The following is a 22,841-nucleotide window of genomic DNA, read 5'->3' as shown; positions in this document are numbered from 1 at the left end:
AACTGTTGGTAATATGGTATATTAAGTACTCATTTTTTGTGTTTTTTATTATAGAAACATTTTTTAAACCCCATTACATTTTATACCAATTCTCCTTAGCTTCATGCTGTAAAATGCTCCATATCTACCTAGTATTAAATGTGGAATAAAGCACCCCTACCGTATGTTAATTGGATATTGCAAGTCTCTGATGAGTTCCGTGACCAAATAGAGGAATGAGGCAGAAGGCAGAGTTCCTTCATAAGGTCACAGAACTCTGAGGAGACTTGCAATATCTTTTTTAACATACGATATGGAGTACTCAGGATCACCACTAAGGGAAAACCCTCACCTCTTTCCAGTTCTCGTTTTGGTGCAGAATCTGCAGAAGTCCTTCTTCCTGGCTTCTTCCTTGTAGAAGAACTCTCCTTGAAGAGAGATGGATGGTACCTCCATGTAGCCACAGTGCCTGCCTTAAAACACAGGCAGGACACGGGGCCAACCAGAAGGGGAGTCATTTTGGGGAATGAGCCAAGCTAAAAAAAACAACAATGCCAGGTTGACAGTTGCGGTAGCCGTGCAGCAAGTTAACAGGAATCCAAAAGGCAGAGCAAGTGAAGCTCCAACAAGTATGGACAGGAACAGAGTGATCATGGGAGAAAGCCAAAGAAAAGCAGAGTACAAGGTAAAGAAGCCAGGGCAGCAAAGAAGCAAAATGACAAGGAAATATGAGCAGCAGAGGGAACATGAGGTAAGCAGTAGCAGAACGGGTGCAAAGGGGAATCAACTAAGCAAGAGGGAGAAGTGGAAACAAGCGTCGTACCCGGGAGAACGAAAAGAGTTGTGACGCATCAGTGAGCAGCAGCTTCGAAATGGTAATAGGAAGAGCGGGTGCCATCTTGAGAAACACTAGACCGGTATGCGAACGTACCAGTATAAATGTGGTGGAATAACTGCTCTGATGACACAGTTACATGAATTTGAGAGTTAACTATTCTAAATGTATAGTGCTAAAAGCTCGATACACTTGGACACCCTAGCGGTAATTGTTAAGCAGAATCCTGTGCAGTTCCCTTGGGCAACACTGCAAAAAGATTAAGACTATAGGAGTAAGCAGTAACCCCAAATGGTAGCAGTCTGTACCACCCAGATTTACTTGGTAGCCGTGGCTGAGCAGTCAGACTTCTCTCAAGAAGAGTTAGGCAGTATACAGAGGATACAGAATAGGGCTAAAAACACAGTAGAGCAAGCAAACACTGACCAGAGCTTTGTATCAAAAGTATATAATTATTTAACACACTTTAGAAAATACACTAGCACTATTAATCAAAGAAAGTTCAAAACACAATCAGAAAAGTATACACACCTCCCTTAAGAATAAGTCAAAACACCACTTTTTGTCAAAACAGAGGTGAGCGTGTAACTTAGATGGCACTCCAATAATTAAATAAAAGGGAGAGAAAACGGCAGGTAATACAGATAAAACAGTTCCCAACACTTTTAAGAGACAAAAACAAGTTAGGGAAGGCAGAGTCTACTGTAGAGCCAAGGTTCATAGGCGAGGCCCACTTTAAATGGAGCAAGGTGAAATGTGCCCAAGATCACACAGTTGCAAAAGGCATTCAAGTCTTTGTAGAAATGTTCAAAAGAGGTTAAGGTGGTTCAAAAGATAAAGTTAGAAGGTCTGGGGGCCAACCCAGTTGGAAAGCCAAGGATTTAAGGGTCACCTTGAGCAAACCGAAGAAAGGGAGGCCAGGCGGAACACCGTACCTTTAAAGTTGAGGAAGCTCCAGTGGTGGCAGTTGTTCCTGGCAATGGGTGCAGTTTGTGGTTTCGACCAGGGGAAGAGATGATCTTGTCGAGGAGGAAACCTGGAGTCGTTGCACTGCCCAGGGAAGAAAACAGCCGTGGAGTTCGTCGGTTAAAAGGTGCGTTCCTGGTATTCGCGGTCACAGTGGTAAAGCTTGGCTATCTGGCCTTCGGGGTGCTTGGCACGGGCGATTCGACCAAGAGACGTCCGGGAAAGGCAAAATGGCGAACTGGTTGATCCCACCAGCTCAGAGAAAGAAGACTCTTCCAGCAGAAGATCTTCTCTTGTCGTCGGTAAAGTGGTGAGGTCGTTGCAGCAGGGCTTCACGGTGGTGTCGTCGTTGCAGATGGCTCAGCTTCTCCCCTCTTCGGATTTCTTAGGTCCTGTGGCGACTTCTGAAGTTCCAGTCCCAAAAGCCCTGCTTTTATGCAGAAAACCCCCCATTCAACAGCCTAGCTGTCACTCATACATGCTAAGTGGTGAGCCGGGGCGGCTCACCACTGGCCCAATCAGAACAGAGTGCGACTTGGGTTGCTAAGGCAACGCAGTCCAGGGTGCCAATTCCCCAACCCACACATCCTGTGGAACCCAGACAGAGTGGCACCAGTTGGAGAGCATCTTTGGAGAAGCCCGCCAAAAAGTGGAACAAAGGGCCCTACCTTGGTTGGAGTTAGAGACGGACACGAACGCCATTTTAGAAAAGAATTCTGGCAAAAAGACCTAACCAGTGATTTAATATTAAATAAATAAACCAGAGGTATCTTTAACATTGCATCAAGAAGTGGTGCGTTTAAAATCAATGGGAAAATCCCATAGGAAATATTCCGGTGGAATATTTTGCGTGGTAACCACTGCCACCAGCCAGAAACTCGACAAGGGGGGACTGCACAGTGCCACCTTGGAAACAGACCCAGGGGCAATCCAATTAACCCCTTCCAGTACTTCCACAATATGATGGTTTGTACTGGTTCTGTTCACAATTTTGGACCAGTAAAGTCAATGGTAACTTTACATGCCCTGGGAGACAGTAGTCGTCCCAGGGTATGGAGTCTATGTTTGGGGGGTCACTATGACACCCCTGTGTTACAGCACTGAGGGTGCTGTGTAACACATACACAAAGACAGATGATACCCTATGGAGTTAAAAAAAAAAACCATAGCCCATAAGCACACAAAAAGTCAAAGACATACCCCAAATCATGCCTAAGAGGGGGAGGAAAAGAGTCTCACTCTTAGCAGGAGAAAAAAAACAAACCCCAAAAATCCAGCAAAGTTGCTGGGGGACTCACTAGGTTTGGGAAATTAGCCGTTTAAGAGAATTCTCCCTAACAGTAATAAAGAAACCTGTTTTGGTGGTTTTTGGAGACTTAAGACTACGTTAGAGTAAGAATCATAGGAACTCCAGAGGATCTCTTTCAATTGAATATTGTGCCTTTGTTTCAGAAATTGGCATTAGACATGGAAAGGTGGTCCGAAAAGCAAATAGCTTGGTAGGGGGGCATAACGATAATGAAAATTAACTGGATTTCTAGACTTTTATAGGATTGTTTAACCCTTCCTATTAGATGGTGAGCTACGTCTATACACACATTGCAGTGGAAAATATTAAGGTTTAATTGTGCCTTAAGGTGCCCATGGTTATCAACGAAGAGAATGACCTGGGGAAAACGAATTGGGGGTTGGGCCCTCTAGATGTTGAGATATGTCTGCGTGGCTGCCATATTTGTTTGGAATGGACATGGGCCGTTACCCAGTCTGGCGGATCCTGAGCAGGAAGTGCTTGAGATCCATTTAAACACTCATTTCCAAGTTCATCATCTAGAGCCACGTGTGGAGATCCGCTTAGATCTACGAAGACAAACGGAAACGTATATGTCACAAGAGAGTGCAGCCTGGCTCCGCCAGACACTTCTACGTGCCGGACAGGACTTCAGGCCCAGTATATATAGAGACTCCATGGCCCATGACCTCCGTTCTACCCTTTTCCACTATCACTCTGGTGCTGAGGGCGTGTGGAGTCAAGGTGTGCTAGCTGACTGCCAATAAGGGTAGGTAGGGAGGGCGATAAGGAATCAGTGGGAGGAAACGTCCACCAAAAAGAACATTCTCCAGAGGCAATTACTTTATTCTTCTAATGGACTCCTTCCTCCCACAGATTCCTCATCTAGGATAGACTTTCAAAGCTGTACAATGACCTGGAGGAGGAAGGGTAGCAAAGACACCACCTAAACCAGAAACCTCTGAAGGACTGCTCTGTTAAAACAGCGCCCTGACCAGACAAAGAATCCAAGCAGTAATGTTTAGCAAACATGTTCAAAGAAGCCCACATTGCCATTGGCAAATATCCATAACAGCGACTCCACACTGCAGATCCAAGGTGGCGGCCAAACCTCTGGTGGATTGAGTCCCCGAGACCCGCAGGGACCTCCTTGCCAGCCAGATCTTTGCATTCCGAGATGCAGAGTATGATCCATCAAGAGAGAGCCTACTTAGTCACATCTCTGCCAGCATGGGCACCACCATAACCAACAAAATGCTAGTCATCCGTTCTGGCCTCCCTTGTTCGCGACACATACAACTTGAAGACCCATATCATATCCAGCCGTTGGAAACCCTGCCTTGCCTTGGAAGGATGAAGCGGAGAAAAAAAAGACAGGCAGATGAACCTGTTGTGAGAGATTTAAGGCCGAAACCACCTTCGGAAGAAACAAGGACTCACTCTCCAAGTCACATTTTACGTGGAGAAAACCAAGAAGGGAGGAACAGACAACACCTGGAGCTCACTCACCGTCTAGCATAAGTGATGGCGACCAGGAAACTCAGTTTAAGAGTGAACAACCTTAATGAACAAGAAAGAAGGGCCTCAAATGGAGCGCCCATTAAAAAATTAACAACAAATTCAAATGCCACGCTGGGACAGAAAACTAGAGCGGGTGAAACATATTAGAAATACCCATCAGGAATTGCCCTAGGGATCGCGGTTAAAAAAAGGCTTGCTTCGTGGTCCACTTGAAGACCAAAATTGCCACAGGATACCCCTTCACTGTGCCAATCTGCAAGACTGACTGGGCCAAATATAGAAGAAAATCCAACAAAGAGGATGTGGAGAAGGTAAAAGGGTCCAGATCCCTCTCCTGGCACCGGGCCGAAAACGTACGCCACCTGCAGGCATAGATGGATTTGGTGTAGGGTCTTCTAGCAGAGAGGAGAGTTTTGTGCAATATTCTCCCCACTCATGAGTCCCCCAGCACTTTTCACTGAAGTCTTGGATTTATTTTGATCAGATCTCCTGCGTGAGTGAGAACCTTTTTCTCCACTTACTGTACTTTTACTCTAGCTCTGGGAACCTTTTTGAACCCGTTATGGCGTCACATAAATATATGTGGAGATTTCTGTATTTGAGCTCATACGGATGATATTTAACACTGCTCAATAAATTTCTAAGGAGTAATCATGCTATAGGCCTTTGTTCACCACATGCATTCCAATATAGCAGAGTTTCAAATGCACTTCAGTTTACATAAGAACCAGTGTTTTAAATTATAACTTGGGGAGGATTTCACATGTTCTGTACACACTTTCTGTACCAACCTCAGCTTCTGCTGCTATTTCATATTTCGACTTGTGACCAGGTGTGGTTCGAATCAAATTGAATAGTCCATCTTCATCAAGAATTCTTGTCCCTAAACTCTCTGCCTAAAAGAAAAAGAAACACTCAATTTCAATTACATAATCTCTCTCAAATTAGTTTCATTATATGGATTTCTCAGCTATTCACATGGAAAACTATGCAATAAAAAATAAAAATAACACATCTAACTTTTAGGGCTCCATATAAAGCTTAAAAGCTCAAACATGCAATATTAAAGTAATTATAAGATACTCACTGTAGTGGCTTTGTACCCTTTCCTCCATACTGCATGGGTGTCCCTTCCAAGGGACGGGACAGAACCTTTTTCACCAGTAAAAACCTTCTTCCCCTTTAAATTTAGAGGCGTGCAGTGGTGCGGCCCAGGGAGCATGCTCTGCCCGGACTCCACCCTCCGGCGCCACACCTCAGTCCCCATAGACGCGTTAACAATAGATTAACATTGCCTAATGACACCAGTTTTATTTGGGGCAGTGGGAGGGATGGTGGGATGTATGGAGGAAAGGGGACTAAGAGTACGTTAGTCACTACGGTGAGTAAATTCTAATTACTCTTACGTCCTGTCCCCTTTCCTGCATACTGCATGTGCGATTACAACTGAGTGTAGCCCCAGGGTGGAGAGGAGACCCTCCTTAAGCAAAAAGGTTTTTAAGAACCACCTCTCCGAAAGCCGCATCTGATCTAGAGCCAGCATCCAAACAGTAGTGCTTGCAGAAAGCCGAAGGTGAAACCCATGTGGTCGCCCTGCTTATATCCTGCCTGGGGACATGCCACTGGAATGCGATGGCCGTTCCCTTGGCTCCGACTGCGTGGGCGTGCATATTGGCCGACTGTGGTTTATGCTGTCCATTGTATGCTTCTTTGATGGCCGAGACCATCCTACGGGCTATGGAGGCCTCACATCCCGGTCTTGCTCCGCCAAAGTTCACAAAAAGTGTGTCCGGCTTGCAGAAGCCCTTGGTCCTGTCTAAGAAGAATTTCAGGGCACGCCTGACATCCAGGCAGTGCAGAACTCTCTGTGCCTCTTCGTTGGGCTCAGCAAAAAACGTAGGCAGCACTATTTCTTCGTTTAATGGAATGCGGAAGGTACCTTAGGTAGGAATGCTGGGTGTGTCCGCAAGACTACCTTATCCCTGTGAAACGTAGTATAGGGCTCTGAGGCGACCAGCGTCTGTATTTCACTTATCCTGCAAGCAGAGGTGAGGCCGACTAGTAAGGCCGTGTTAATGGTGACCAGCCTGATGTCCGCAGACACCATTGGCTCAAATGGTTTGTGTGCCAGGGCACCCAACACTATATTGAGGTCCCACACAGGGTGTGGCCTCTTGATGGGCGGGCAGAGTCTGGCGAGACCCGTCAGATGCTTCTTGACAATCGGGTTGGAAGAGGAGAAGATCTCTTCCTCTGAGTTTCTGTAGGCCCCAATGGCTGCCAAGTGCGGCAAGTGTCTACCTGCACGCCCGATTGGGCGAGGTGCGTCCAATGTATGATATATGATACAATATGATATATGATATGATATGGCATTTGTAACATGCCTATACACAAGTGTTTCAAGGCGCGACGAGGCTTGGGGGGGGGGGGAGAACAAGGGGAGAACAGACAACAATCCTACTAGGCCAGGCGTCATTCAGATCGCGCAAGTGCAAGGGTAGGGGGACTCGGAAAAGTGCAAGGAGAAGGGGAGAGGGGAAGTGCAGTACATGGTTAGTAGAATACAAGATAAGTAATAGGGCCAGCTGGTGGCAAGTGCAAGGAGATTGCAGTACATGGTTAGTAGAATATAAGATAAATAATAGGGCCAGCTGGTGGCAAGTGCAAGGTAAGTGCCGGGAGAAGGGGCTGTAGGATACAGAGACAATCCCGTAGTGCAGGTAGGCAGTGCAGGGAAGAGTGGCTGGGCCAAGGACCGAGATCAGTGAGTGGCCAGTTGCAGATTCAGTGCAGGTTCAGTGATTTTAGCAGGGGAGAGAGGGAGAGAAAGCGGAGGCAAAGAGGAAGGTTTTGAGGTGCTTCCGGAACCGGAGATGGTTCTCCTCAAGTTTCAGGGAGGCAGGAAGGCTGTTCCAGAGGGAGGCCCCTGCTGCGGAGAGAGATCTACCCCCAGCTCGTTGCTTGGAGAAGCGGCTGACCCTGAGGGAGTTGGAGGTGGATGAGCGAAGAGCTCGAGAAGGAAGATATTTAGGAAGAGAGTTGAAGGTATTTTGGCCCAAGGCCCCAGAAGGCCTTGTGGACAATGCAGAGGGTTTTGAACTTAATCCTCGCAGCCACTGGGAGCCAGTGTAGCGATTTCAGTCCTGGAGAGATACGGTCCCTGGGCTTGAGGCCAAGGACAAGTCTCGCAGTCCTGTTCTGGATGAGTTGCAAAGGGCGGAGAGTAGAGGCAGGAAGATTTAGATAGAGGCTGTTACAGTAGTCCAGCTTCGAGAGAACGAGGGCTCTGGAGACAGTGAGCTTCTGGGGGAAGGAGAGGAAAGGAAGGATACCTCTGAGGAGGTGTAGCTGGTAGTGTGACTTCTTAGAGACGTCTGATATGTGAGGAGAGAAAGAGAGTGTGGAGTCGAAGATGACCCCAAGGTTTTTTGCCTTGCAGGTAGGAAGAGGGCCAAGGGAGGCCGGCCAGAGATCTGCAGGGAAGGAGGGAGTGGGTGTGCCGATAAGTAGAATCTCAGTCTTACTGGCATTAAGGCAGAGGTCGTTGGCGGCACACCATTCTGGATAGCAGAAAGACAGTCTGAGATGAGGGAAGGGGAAGAGGAGGCCGAGGGTAGCCTGAAAATGAGCTGGGTATCATCCGCATAGCACTGAAAGTTGGGACAGAGCGGCAATGCGGTGAGCAAGAAGTGCCAGGTAGTGGTTGAACAGCCAGGGGGAGAGGTTAGATCCCTGGGGGATACCACAGGTAGAGAAAAATATGTCAGAGAGGAAGGAACCCAGTTGGACCTGGGAGGGTCGATTGGAGAGGAAGGAGGTCAGCCACGCCAGAGCCTGACCAGATACACCCAGGTTATCACGGAGACGGTTGAGCAGGATGGTGTGGTTGACAGTGTCAAAGGCAGAAGAGAGGTCGAGCAAAATGAGAACACAAGGGGTGTTAGAGTCAAGGTTTGAGAGCAGGTCCTCACGGATGTTCAGGAGAGCAGTTTCCGTGCTTCTGGCAGCTCTGAAGCCAGACTGACGGTCATGAAGACTACCAACAGATTCAGCATGGAGATTAAGCTGGGAGATGGCCAGTTTCTCGAGGAGCTTACCCAGGAAGGGAGTGATAGAGATTGGGCGATAGTTAGCTGGGCAGGAGGGGACGGAGGAGGGTTTCTTAAGAAGGGGGTGCACAAGGGAGTGCTTGAGGGGGGATGGGAAGACTCCAGAGGCGAAGGAGTGATTGCAGATCGTACGTGCAAAGGGGTTGATATCCTTGGAGTCTGCCCAGTGGCAGAACCTGGTCCACTTGCTCTTATACTGGGACCTGGTGGCTTGGCTCCTAGCACCCTGTGTGATCTCTAGATTAGCCTGAGTCAGGCTGAGGTGTCCTAGCGTGACCTGCTCAGGAACCACGCTGTGAGGGATCGCTTCTGTGGCGCAGGTTGACTGACCCTGCCCACCTGCTCCGCCAGAAGATGTGCTGGGCCCGTCGTAAGGTGAATGGGAGGTCTCTCCGAGAGGCTGAGCAGCCATGGAGCTATCAGAATGACGCAGAGTTGGCGAGACTCCTTGATCTTGCATATCAACCTATCGGCGGCGTGAGCGGGAAGGCGTATGCGGTCATGCCGTTCCACTGAATCTGAAATGCGTCGTCCATGGAGCCAGGGCCCTGCCCCTGCGAGTAGGTGAACTGTTGGCACTTCCTGTTGTCCCAGGAGGCAAAGAGGTCCACCTGGGGGTGTCCCCATCTGCGGAAGACCTCCTGCAGTACGAGGTCGTTTAGCTGCCACTTGTAATTGTCCGCTCCCAGCCTACTGAGCCTGTCCGCCTCCACGTTTGATTCCCCCGGATGGTGGACGACCGTGAGGTAGATATTTTCCAGGGCCCATTCCCACATGCTGACTGCCAGTCTGTACAGTGGAGGAGACCTGGTACCACCCTGCTTGTTGACATAGAACATGCTGGTCGAGTTGTCTGTCTGAATGAGGATGACCTTGCCCTCGATAACTGGAAGGAAGGCTCTGAGCGTTATCCAGATCGCCTTCAGTTCCAGCCAATTGGTGTGGTACTCCTGCTCCTGCCGGGTCCAGGTGCCATGCACGCAGAGGTTGTCCAGGTTGGCACCCCATACCTCGAGACAGGAGTCCGTAGTGATGGTGACCTGTGGGGTAGGTTGCCTGAAGGGCTTGCCGGACCGCAAATTGCAGTCCCTGGACCACCAAGTGAGGACCGGTTAAAGAGAAGGAGGAACGATTATCATCTCCGCCTGAGCGCCCCGTTCCTGGTTCCACGATGCCGCAAATTGCAGCTGTATCCTCCTCATCCTGAGTCTCGTGTGGGGGGCGGTCAATAGGGCCGCTGCCATGAGACCCAGTAAGTGTTGGTACCAACAGGCCGAAGTCACTTCTCTGCTGAGGAAGCGGGCAGTGGCCCTCTTGATGGCCGTGAGCTTGTCCTCTGAAGGAAAAACTCTCTCTTGAGCCAGTGTCCCAGACGAGCCACAAGAAGGTCAGAGTATGCGTAGGCTGCAGCTGCGACTTTTTGAGATTTAGGGTATGTTCATGAGGGCGTGAGAGGTGCGGAGCACTGCTTCCGGAGATGAAGCCCTGACGAGCCAGTTATCGAGGTACGGGTAGATGTGGTGGCCATGAGGAGGGGCCGCCACAGCATTCATCAGCCTGGTAAAGACCCTGGGGGCCGAGTTGAGGCCAAAGAGAAGCACCTTGTATTGTAAATGGTAGCCCATGATCCTGAATCGTAGAAAAGAACGATGCGACTGCCAGATCGGGACGTGAAAATCCTGGCGTAGAAGACCAAGCCTCTCTGGAAGGCTGGGACTTCCTCCACTGCCTAGCTCTCGACTAGCGACCGGATCTCTGCTAAAAGAGTTGCTTTCCCAACCTGTGGGAGTGGAGGGGAAGAGGGAGGAGAGACTAGGATGGGTAGGCGGTACCCCGTGGATACTACCGAGAGGATCCAGGTGTCTGCAAAATTCTGGCGGCAGAACTGTGCGTGGAGAGCAAGCCTGCCCCCCACTGGAGACACGTGGACCCGGAAGGGCGTATCATGCCTTCTCTCCCTCTGAGGCTGTTGAGGAGGGTTACTGGAAAAAGCCCTTACTGGCCCTGCCCCCTTTTTGTTGTTTGCGCCGATGTTGGGTCGGCGAACGGTCAGGCTGCCTGGACCTCTGCTCTTGGAAGCCGCAGAACTCTCCGTATGTACGCCCCTTGCCAGAGCACTGCTGTGACTGGGTGTACGTTTTGGGCGTGGTCTTCGTAAGGATGGATAAATACTTGGCCGTTTGTGAACTGTTTTTCTTTTTGTCCAGCTCCTCGTCCGTGGTGGAGTGGAAGAGGTCACCCACTTCGAACGGAAGGTCTAATATGCGTTCCTGGACATCCGGGTTGAATTTAGTAGCACAGATCCTGGCTGTTCTTCTCATGTCCATGGCAATGCAAATGGCCCGTCCAGAGGTGTCAATGTGGGCCACAGTGGACTCCATAATGTCTTGTGCCACAATCTTGGCCCCTGTCAATCGCACCTTGAATCGTGATTGTCTCTGCGCCAGAAGCTCTGGGAGGAAATTGGCATTTTCCTGCCAAAGCCTCTGGTTAACGGCTGCCAGCATGGCATCCGCGTTGGCTTGACGAAGATGCAGGGACGCGTTGGAATACAGCTTTTTCCCGTACGCCACCAAGATCTTTGCCTCCTCGCCTAGAAGTGGAGGCTAGTATGGAACCACCTGCATTATCAGTTGGAGGGCCGGCATAGGCTAAACAGGGGCCTGTACCAGGACCACAAGCACCAGAGCCATTTGCGGGAGCACGTCCCTGAGGATGACCCCCATCCCAGGAGGAACCTTTTAAAAAAAAAAACTGTCCTCACAGGCCGGAGGGGTGGTAGGCGATACTGATGGGGTAGTGGGCGGCTGCTGGAGCCATTGTGTACCCTGCCAATACGGACGCAGCGGAAACCTGCCCTGTGCAAAGGAAGGGTAGGCTGTAGGCCACTTACTTGGTTGACACAAGTCCCACCATGACACACGTTCGTCCACCTGCTCCCTGTCTTGGTGCGGTATCGGGCGGATGTCAGAAATGTCCGGCATCGGCCATTTTGTCGAGCCGCCTTCCACGTGCCTGCGTCGTGTTGCTTGGCTCACTGGGACCGGATCATGAGGCCTACACTGTTCCGTTGCTCAATAGATTAATACTGCCGATAGGGTACAGTGGGAGGTCCATAACAGAACCTTAAAAGGGGATCGGACCCGACCCACTTTCTTGGTTTGACTGGAATTTCACTTGCTTGTGAATCTCGCTGAGCGATGTGAAGGAACAGAGTGCAGGAAGAATAGCGCACAGCTATACCATATTGGGAGAGATGCAGAGGTAAGACGTAATTTGTTGGGTAAAGAGTTCAGAGGCTATAGCCAACTTGTTTCCTTACCTTGCAGAAACCACTCGCCACCCTATCTCCAGATTGAAAGAAAAGATGCTGCCAAAACCACTTAAAGGACTGAGAGCAAGCAAAGTAGTATTTTAACCCGTGTTGGATGCACATGAAGTCAATGAATGCCTGTGTTTGATACAAATGCTAATAGCAATTGAAACCAATGCGTGCCCTGCTTGTAGATAATAGCACATGAAGGCAATGTGTGCCATGTTTACGAATTACAGGGCTGTATGTTTTATCTGAACTACCTATCTGTGGGGGGGTGTGAAGGGTCTGTCAGTGCTCAAATAACCAATGTTCTGCTGCTAAAAGTGTTACACCACATATTTGATTACAAATGTCTAGAGCAAGAGTGAGAGTGGTTCAATGTAAGATGGTGCACTGCTGCAAGCAAAGGAGTCGAGGAGCATACTTCCTTACCATCTCCCCCACCTATCCACTACCTCTCCCTAAACCTGTACCCAGAGTACCTACAACCCACAGTCATCCAACCACTGTACCCTAACCCTCTTTCCCCATGGTGGGGGGGAGGGTTATAATTCCCTGTGTATATACAAACACAGGTGCCAAAACCTTGAGGGGGGGTAGCAGTTTGTTCCACCTCTGCGCAAGAAGGCTGCAGCAGCCTCCAGACCGTGACACTAGAACAGTCATCTGAGGTTGGAAGGCCTGAAACATCTTGAATGTGTTCACTACTCTGTCCTTGGGTGGGAAACCCCATCCCAGGCTAGTGTCCAAGACTGCCCGACACATCGGAGGGACTAGGAGAGCAAAACCTGAGAATACTTGAAGTTCAGGGGGAAGTCAAGCTGTGCAATAGGCTGCACGTCCAGCACAGGTGCACCAATGCTAGATCTGGTGAGTGGGCTCAGACGAGCCTGTTGTTCAGGTAGGGAAAGACATGAATGCCTTCCTTCCCTCCCAAATAAAGCCACCACTACCTCTAGCAGCCTGGTGAAAGCTCTGGGTGCAGAAAAGAGGCCGAAAGTGAGGACTTTCATCTGGAAATTATATTTCCCCACTTTGAATCTAAGGTTCTTTCTGTGCTTCTTGTGAACAGCCACATGGAAGTAGGCATACTGGCGATCGCCAGTTGTTCAGGTCCAGGGTCTGGAGGATCTGGGATAGAGTGACCACCTTAAACATGTCCTTGCATAAGCACATGTTCCGAAGCAGCAGATCTAGGAGGTGCCTCAGATCTCCGGCCTTCTCCGGAACCAGAAAGTACGTTGAGTACCCCCTGCCTTGTTCTGAGCCAGGTACCATCTCTATTGACCCTTTTGCCAGAAGATAAATCTGGAGAGGTTACGGATGCAAAGGTTGGTGACAATGGGGGTGGTGTGGAGGGCAAGAGGCAAAAGGAAGGCAGTATCCCTGCAGGACGACCTGCAAGGCCCAGGCGTCCGAGGTGGAGTTTCTCCATTCCTCCCCAAATGTGGATATACTGTACCCCATGGGGGATGAATGGATGAAGTCTGCTTTAACGAGGCTTAGTGCTGGCGGTTGCCGAGGGCACAGTACTAGTGGAAGGAGCACCACATCCTGTACCCCTGTAGGGACGGCATTGCCATTGCCTGGCCGACGCAGCTTGACCTCTACCCCTCTGGGCATAAGAGGTGAATAGCCAAAACCCCTACCCGTCGGGCTCGCGGGACGCTGTTGCTGCACCGCCAGCCCCAGCAACTTGTCTGTCACCTTAGAGGCCTGGAACTTCTGAAGCACTTGTTTGCTTTGGTGCCAAATACATTTATGCCATTGAAGGGCATGGCCAGGAGATTCTCCTGGAAGTCAGTAGCAAAACCGTACTTCCTCAGCCAAGACAAATGCTGCAAGACCGTGCTGGTGGCCGTCGTACTAGCAACGCAGTCTGCGGTGTCTACACCAACTGCTAAATCAGTCCTGAGGCTTCCTTGTCGTTTTTATTAAGGGCCTCAAAGCCATCCAGCATCTCCCATTCAGGGATATGCTCAGCCGCCTCGGCCATCATTTGGCCACAGACCAAAGGAGAATTTTGGCTAAGGCACACAAGGCATTGACGCACCAGAGGCCCAGACTGGAAGAGCCAAACCTCTTCCTGCGCCATGCATACAGCTTTTTGCTCTCCCTATCCAGGGTCAATGACGGAAATGAGGTGGTCTTGAGGTTTGCCATAGTGGCCTTGTACCACCATACTCTCCGGAGAAGTGTGGGCAGAGAGAAATAAGAGGTCCGAAGGGGCCAGCATGTGCTTCTTGTCCAGGTCGTAGTCCACAGTTGCTAGATTGGCCCATAGTTCATCACAGAACCCTCCACTGCCCGATAGCAAGGTTTCCTTAGAACCCTCGCCCAAGATGCTGGTCAGGTCATTTAACCTTAGGCAGCGAAGCGACCGACAGCCCCAAGTTGTCGAACACCTTCGCCATCAGGAGCGGGAAAGATGTCTGTGGCTTACCTGTGCTGGCAGGAGGATCATGTCGACCTCTGGAGAGGTGTTCAGGCCACTTGCCTCCTGCAAGTCAGACATCAGGCCCACCTACCCACCTTGTTCCCCATAAAACTCTTCTGGGAATTCTCTTAATTCCCTGAGAGGGGAAGGATTCTAGTGCGGAAGGAACAGATTCCCTTCCTCATAAATGTCCTTGAATTGTGATATATATGCCCTTCCGGTGCCAACGGTGCTTCTGGTCTGGCACCATATGTGAGGGCACCGACGTCCGAAGATAGACCAGTGTGCCTCTTCGTCGCAACCTGGTAGCATTTCACTGTGGACTACCTGCAGGATTTTCCAAGTGTGGAAGGATCCATTGGCTTGGTCGAAGCAGTCTGGCATCTTTAATCAGAACGCCTCCCATTCTTTTGGATTTGATCAGGAAAGTACCTGCTGGGCCTCTTTCTCATGGCCGTCCTTGGAATCAAAGACAAAGATAAGTCATGGTGTGAAGAACCGTAAGGTGATCCTGACCTCGTGCAGTGCTTCTTTTTCCTTTTAATATTTCGGAGAGGGGACCGCTCCTCGGAGCAATGCTCTGCGACCTCAAGCAGGTCCACTTATCCCCCATCTCCCTTTGTGGGGCGGTGGGGGGGGATGGGAAGGTGAACAGCATTGCTTGCGTTCTGATAGTGCCTTTGGGGGCATCAACTGACACGACACAGTCCAACGCACCGTGGCCTTCACCAAGCCAGTAAAGGCTTATGCAGTGTGGGTCGGATACGGACATCGGATGCCCGCAATTCACAGAGGCTAGAACTCTGAAGGATTGGATTGGTCATTGCGACTAACTCGAGAGATGAAGTAAGAAATCACTAAACGAATAAAGCGAAGAGCGATGTTCCTAGTAGTGAATGGAGTATGCAGGGAAAAAGGAATGGATGTCAAGGTGCACAACGCCTTTGTAGATCCTGTCCCCAACATTCTGTCTGGCGTGGGGCACATAGAGGCATTAGGCGGAGCTACGCCCACTGGCGGCGGAAAAAGATTCAGAAGAGCAGCTGGTGCTGGCGGAGAGATATCATAGATGAGGAATCCATGGGAGGAAGGAGTCCATTAGAAAGGTTTTTACTATGCATATTGGCATTGTTTAAGTACTCTTTGTGGTGACATCTCAGAATGTGTTGTAATTTGACAGAGTACTTGCATCATGCATGCATGCAGGTTTGTTTTTCTACACACATTCAGACTATTTTTCCAGTGCGGAGTTAGCCGTTTTTCTATGCCCTTGGTATTTCATGCTGACTGACTCAGATGGAAAATATTGTGCCCCATTAATGACCAGTAAAAATAAATATAAATTAAAAGAAAAATATGAATTAAATTATTTGGTGCTTTCTAATTCACATTTTTTTAAAGGAAGAGAAGGGGACATATGGTTAAAATAGGATTGACAGACAGGGAGGCAGCAAGGGGCAGTAGTGTAGTTGATTTTTCATCCAGTGAGAAATACTACTAGCTTACACAAGGGCACAGAAGGTACTGAACATTAAATGTGTTATCCTGGAACGTTCAAGGGCTTAATGGCTATACTAAAAAGGAATATAATGCATTTCTACATGAAGCTAAAGTGTACGGATAAAGCACTGCTGCACGAAACACATTTGATCCAAACAAGGAAGGATGATGATAAAAACATGGGTGGGGATGGGATATGTGCAACCTACCCAACGTGTTAAAGAGGAGTGACCAGGGGGGGCGTGGTCAAGTGCAGTGCGGGATGACCGCATAGAATTGCACTCCCGCTCCGGCAGCTTTATTAACAATATTCTGCTTATATTCATATATTAACCAAATATCCTCTTGGTGGTACACATCGGTAGTGAGAGAAGAGTTCATGCTGCTTTGCAGGTACGTTTCCGAAACGCTTGCTGGCAAGGCCTCACCCAGCAAGGTCCCGTGATTTACGATCAGACGTTTCCGGTCAGCTGTTCGGCTGTAACAGGATGTGTGCTACGGTCATGTGTTGGTGAGCACCTTTTCCTCACAACACAGGCTGCCTATACAAATAAAAGCCTAGAAATGAAGGCTAAGCTGATAAGGTACTTTTTGTTTCAACATTTTCAGCATTTTATTTTAGTGTTGGGATTATAATTCCAAGTATCTAAAAGCTCTTTGAAGGAAAGGGAGTGCCAATTTGGACATAAGCCTCTGCACATTCTGTCTTAACAATGACTATATCCAAAAGGTCCAATTTCAATCACAACATTAAAATAAATATGGAAGCAACAAACTATTAATTTGCAATTGTCACTACATATGGGTACAAAATCAATTATATATTCTGGTGTTTATGAAATAGGTCACTATAAAGCAGCTGCATTTTCATATTGGCCCACATTATGTGCATAAATGAGGGCTTTTATTGTGCACACTTGTGATTTAATATATATTATATAAGTCTAAGATAAACGTGCGGCTCCTTATAGCAAATACAAATGGAGCAACACACTAATATTGGCAGCTACATAAGTGTCTTGAGTTCCCTGGATAAATTGCATAGGTGTATGGTCAAAATATTCTGTGCAACACTTTTTGGCGCTATAGTTTTCAATGTTTTTAAGCTATTAAGACTACGTAAGTCAGCTAATCATGGCGTCAAAAAAGGGTCAAGCCAAAGAAGCATCTTCCCCACCGTCAAACACTTTCAATAGGCAAAAAAGTGACTCACCTACGCCAAAAGAGGATACTCTAGATCAGGCTATGGAGACCATTCTAATGGGAATTAAGGCCCTGAAGCCCTTCATGGAGGCTACCAACGCAAAAATATTATAGCTTGATGATAAATTATCTACTTTTGAGTCAAAGATGATTCAAGTGGAACTAAGAGTGAGGGATGCAGAGGAGGTTACCAGTAGAGTGGTGACGTTAGAAACCACAGCCAAATCTCTACAACAGCAATCGGAAAATCGTAAAAATAGAAATAGAAGAAACAATCTACGCATTGTGGGCCTTCCAGAGGAGATTGAAAAAGATAACCCTATCCTTTTCCTTAATACTTTGCTCCCAAAGCTCCTTGATCTTCCTGCATCAGTGCAACTAATTATCCATCGGGAACATCGGGTGGGTTCTACAAACCCAGTGCGCAGTACTAACAATTCTTCTAGAACTCATCTTTGCTCTTCTGGATTAAACTCATGTTCATCTCATATTGATGAAAGTGAAGCAAATTAAACACCTTGTTTGGGACGGCAGAAAGATGTGTATATATATATATATATTGCATAGGTGTATGGTCAAAATATTCTGTGCAACACTTTTTGGCCCTATAGTTTTCAATGTTTTTAAGAGAAAAGAAATACTCGCATTCAGGCCTGCTCTAAGACAACTTAATGCAATATTTGGTATTATTTATCCAGCAATCCTCAAAGTTACCCTCAACGGTCACACTGCTACCTTTGAAAATCAAACAGATCTGAGACACTTTATTCAAATCCACAATATGGAGATAATGGATACGTCAAAACCTACAATTCAAACAGATTCATAAGATGTAATGGTTTATAACTTTATGATATTTCACTGATGACTTCTCCCGGAGTGGAGTGCGGTTTCGGCCTTCTCTCACTAGGCTCTCCACCCTGTCATATTACCGTCAACATGAATTGGTGTGGCTGTTTCCTGTAAACCACGATTTTATCTACACTTGCATCTTACTTTCTGTCATTCAAGATCCCCATGTTGACTTTGTCTATGTCACGACCCATTTCCTTGAACCCCCCGGGCAGGCCCATGGGCCAGGAGGGGTCTCGGTTCGGGCCCCCAACAAGTTTAGGCATCCTTGGCCAAGGCCCTCTTGGGGCAAGTCCTGGCGCCTTTGGTGCCAGTCTCATACTTAATGAGACTTGTGCTTGGTGCTGTGGACTACTTTTTCAATGCCAGTCAACATGGAGGCATCCACATAGCTTGGCTCCTGGGAACCAAGCTATGCGGTATAGTGTTTTATGTGTGGTAGCCTAGGGACCACTTTTCCTGGACTATTTTTCTTGAGGCTATTTAAACCACACCCGATTGGAAGAACACGCTTCGCGTTACTTTGCGATCCAGCAACGTGGCGCTCACCGTGTTCTGCAGCATCTGCAAACCTCGGATGAACCGCACCTGAAAGGACAAAAAGGGACATTGATATTAGCAGCCGCTTACCTGAGATTCCACCGTTAGCTGTCCACTGCTCTTTCGAGCAGCATCCAAGGAACAGCGTGCCTCCTGGATCGTCGAACCTGCAAGAGAGAAAAGAGACATTAGACAATACATTTGAGCCGGCAGTTTACCTCAAGTCACCCCTCGATCAGCACCGCTCTGGAACTCCTTGCTCCGGTGAACACCACAACCTGCGGGAGCAAAAGACAACAGGTTAGCAAGGCAAGACATCATCATAGCGCTGCGCAAGCACTCACCTACCGCATCAAGGCACTCTCGAAACACCATCACTCACCGGTGAGTCCAAATCCAGCCAAAGTTCCACAGCGGACTTCCGCGCACCTAAAGAGGGGAAAAAGACATTAGTAAATCAAGGAAAGGCTTACAGAATACAGTAATAAGACCTACCTGAGAGACTCTAAAAGGGCAGCATCAGTGAAGTAACTATATCGCATTCGCCCACAGAGGACAACGCGCCCCTGCCAAGAAGGCAGGACGGAGAGCACGCCAAAACCCAAAACAAGGTGAGGAAAGGTCCGGGCGGGGCCGCCGGCATACTGGGTGTTGGGAGGCTCTTACCCCCGTTGCCCAGACTTGAACATTGCCCACCTGTTTTCCAGGCAGAACTTCCCCACTGATAAATCCAGGGAGCGACCAAGAGGGGTACCAGAGTCCCGGCAGCTGTGTGGCGTCCCCGTGGATACCAGGTGAGCGTAACAGTCTATCCCTCTTCCTCGTGTGTCCCTCCTAAGGTGTTACTATTTTTGAAGGAAAATCAGTCTAGTTATGATGAGCGACTTTCTAACTATCTTTCTATGTATAATGTCATTTGAGAATCTATAATAATATATGATTTTCATTTTAGAGATCTTGATTTCTATGTGCACCTACATTTAAGATATGTTACTTAATATACCCGCCTTCAAAGTTAAGGGTCTACATAACCCTATTAAAAGACAAAGTGTTATCCCGTCTTAACAGAACAAAACCATTGATTGCTTGCATTCAGGAAACGCATCTGTCGGAGGCTAAAGCCGCAAAACTTTGGGTGGGTCAAGTTGTTTCAGGCGCGGCACATGTCAACAAGAATGGAGTTATTTCTCTCATTAATAAAGCATTCAAATGCAAAGTTGTATAGACAATCAGATGATATGGGACAGTGGCTGTCTGTTAATATTCTTTTGGAATCCATTGAATATACCGTTCTCAATGTTTATGGTCCCACTTCTCCAGATCCTACCTTTTGGTTGGAACTAGTGAATTATCTCCTTCAATACAACTCTCATAATGTAATTGCTTGTGTAGACTAATGAGATAATGGATTATTTTCTTGATAGAAAATCTAGTGTGCGCTTTAAAAGCACTGGATCACCAACAGCCTCTAAATTTCATATCAGAATTAGGCCTCAGTGACGCACGATTTAGAGTTTACCCTTTTATCCAACCCCCCATAATTCCTTTTCTCGATTTGATTATATATTCCTCTCTAAATCTATGTCAAATCTTAATACAGGAATAAAATGTATATTATCAGATGATGCTCCAGTCCACATTCAACTCGCAGTTTTACAGAATAGTCACAAATCGAATAGATGGAGATTTAACACGGCAATTCTGAAGGATGAGTTATTCACGCCCTTCATTACTCAAGTCGCATGGTAATTTCATCATAATAGTCAAGATACGTCTATTGTCAATAAATGGGACTGTTATGAAACTGTACTTCGAGGTCAAATTATATCATTTGTCGCAAATAAAAAGACAAAATTAAAACAAGACTGATGTCATTTTAAAACAACTGAAATCCCTTGAATCTCGGTGTATGTGTAGTAATGCTCCTTCTACTCTTAATGACATCATTAAATAGAGACTTCAATACAATAAAGTTACTTCACAAAACTTGTGTGCAAACATTTTAAAATGCAAGGCAAAAATCTACACATTTTCTAATAAAACATGGAAATCACTTGGATCGTACCTGAAAATTAAAAGGTAAAGAGCTAGGGTTGCTGCTATCAAGGATCAGATAGGGGATAGGACGTTTTCAGATAGAGAAATAGTTGATTTCTTTTCTAAATGTTACCAAAAAGGATATTCTTAGGAGTCACAGCCTAATAACCCCCATTATCAAGAAGTTCCTTCAGCATTTCCCTCATTTTACACATCCAAAATGTGGATCTCAAACCATTAGATGAGCCTCCGTCTAACAGTGAAATCTTTAAAGCCATTAAGAAAGTGAAGGGCCCAGACGGTTTTCCTACTGATTTTTATGCACATTTTGCTCATCAGTGCCTAAACTCAATTATCTATTTTATCATTTGATTGCAGTAAATTAAGCACAAGGATCTTTCTCAGACGCCATGTTAATTGTTTTCCCCAGGCCTAATAAAGATCCTGAACTTCCGCAAAACTACAGATAAAATTTCCCTCAAACACTGACTGCAAAGTCTTTGCCAAGATTTTAGCAAATATACTTCTTCCTCTCTTACCCAATAGGGTACGTCAAAGGTAGACTTTCCTCCTCTAATGTGAGGTTATTTTTAGACATCTTAAATATTATTAATAAATCCAAGGATCCTTGTGCGGCCGTAGCCCTAAATGTGGAAAAAGCATTTGATAGGGTTGAATGGGACTACATGTTTGAGGCTCTCAAATGGCATGGAATTGGCAGTCCATTTCTCTCCATGATTAAAGTGCTATATTTTAATCCTAAAACAGCTATTTTTACTAATGGACAAATATCCTCATACTTTCCCGTTTTTAGAAGTACACGTCAAGGCTGCCCCCTTTAGCCACTTCTATTTATCGTGGCAATGAAACCCTTTTTAGAAGCAATTAGACAGGATAATATACAAGGCACTGATGCTGGTGGAATACAAGTAAAAATAGCGGTGTATGCTGATGATGTCTTGCTGGTCTTGAAAAACTAAGATACTAGTGGACAATATTTGTTAGCTATTTCACGATTTTCACTAGCATCCGGTTACAAATTAAACACAGATAAACCTGGAATGTAATATTTAGGCATTCATATTTCTTCATCTATTAAAGATATCAAAACACTGTCTTGTTATCAATAATCAAAGAGTTAACAGATTCATGGTCTGTCCCCTATCCTGGTGAGGCCACATTGAGACCATTAAAATGATATCCCCAATTATGTTGTATCGTCTGTATATGCTAACAATCCCCCTTCCTTCAAAGTCATTGATTAAATGTTTAGTCAAATTCTCATGGGGAAAGAAGCAGCACTGAATATCTATCAGTATACTTAAACCTCCTTATAGGGGAGTAGGGTTCTCAAATTTAAAAAAATACCATTTAGCCTTTGTCTTGAAGCAGACACAGATGTGGTTTGCCCCTGCAGACTACAAAAGTGGGCCTGTGTGGATGCTCAGAGAGCTATGGTTTTCCCTTTAAATCTTGCAGATTGTTTCACCATCAAAGGGAAACACAGATTCATTAAATGTACAATTGTTATCCTACCTACCCGTTACCTCAGAACCTATTTGTATCCCTCTATTGTTAAGCCCTCTCAAAATATCTCACAATATCTCTGGTCTAATATACTTTATTCAGGTGTATTCCAGATGCTAATTGCAGTCTTTGCTACAGGTAAAGAGGCACTATGGATATGGGAATGGGGAATTCAAAGGTAGGCTGAACCCAAAGCTAGAGAGATCGGACATGAAACATGGGCAGCATTCACTAGGGACAAAGTCGCTAAAGTAACTAGTTTTCTTCTCTTGCAGGAAATATGTAGGGCATATAACCCAAATGACAGAGCTAACTTCTTTTATTCAGCCCTCCACAGAGTACACACATGCATAGATTATCCGTTCACAGGGGCCAAACATGTACACTCATTTACTAAAATACATGACATGGAAAGAATATCACACCATGTGCCAGTGATGGTGACATTGATTTGATATTGAGGAAAGCCACCGATCCCGATACTAACACTTGAGATCTGAGTCCTCAACTGGCTGAACATTTAATTACAATCCGAGAAATGTGAATAATAGAATTCTTTGAGCCAAAGGCCATGCTCACTAGCCAGGGCCCTAGGCCTTGGCTAGTGGGCCCAAAAACATGTATGGTGGTCATGTTTTATCATATACATTATATGTATAGTGGTCACGGCCAAGGACCTGGGCAGCTAGTGGGTCCAAAAGAAGCATATTGGGGGAACATGTGCAGTG

The 22,841-nt window shown here is 46.9% G+C and overlaps 1 protein-coding gene across 1 annotated transcript in view; it reads right to left on the bottom strand.

Moving 5' to 3' along the window:
* RFC1 (replication factor C subunit 1) overlaps window positions 1–22,841 on the bottom strand; it is a 1,503,724-nt gene that overhangs the window by 629,444 nt on the left and 851,439 nt on the right. The window contains exon 12 of the mRNA XM_069631787.1: window positions 5,381–5,485. Coding sequence (XP_069487888.1) covers window positions 5,381–5,485 — 105 coding nt within the window. The remainder of the gene's footprint in view (window positions 1–5,380; window positions 5,486–22,841) is intronic.

The sequence above is a fragment of the Ambystoma mexicanum genome, chromosome 6q, assembly GCF_040938575.1.
Source record: "Ambystoma mexicanum isolate Mex_15411 chromosome 6q, UKY_AmexF1_1, whole genome shotgun sequence".
Taxonomy (NCBI): Eukaryota; Metazoa; Chordata; class Amphibia; order Caudata; family Ambystomatidae; genus Ambystoma; species Ambystoma mexicanum.
This window is presented reverse-complemented; position numbering and strand designations above follow the sequence as displayed.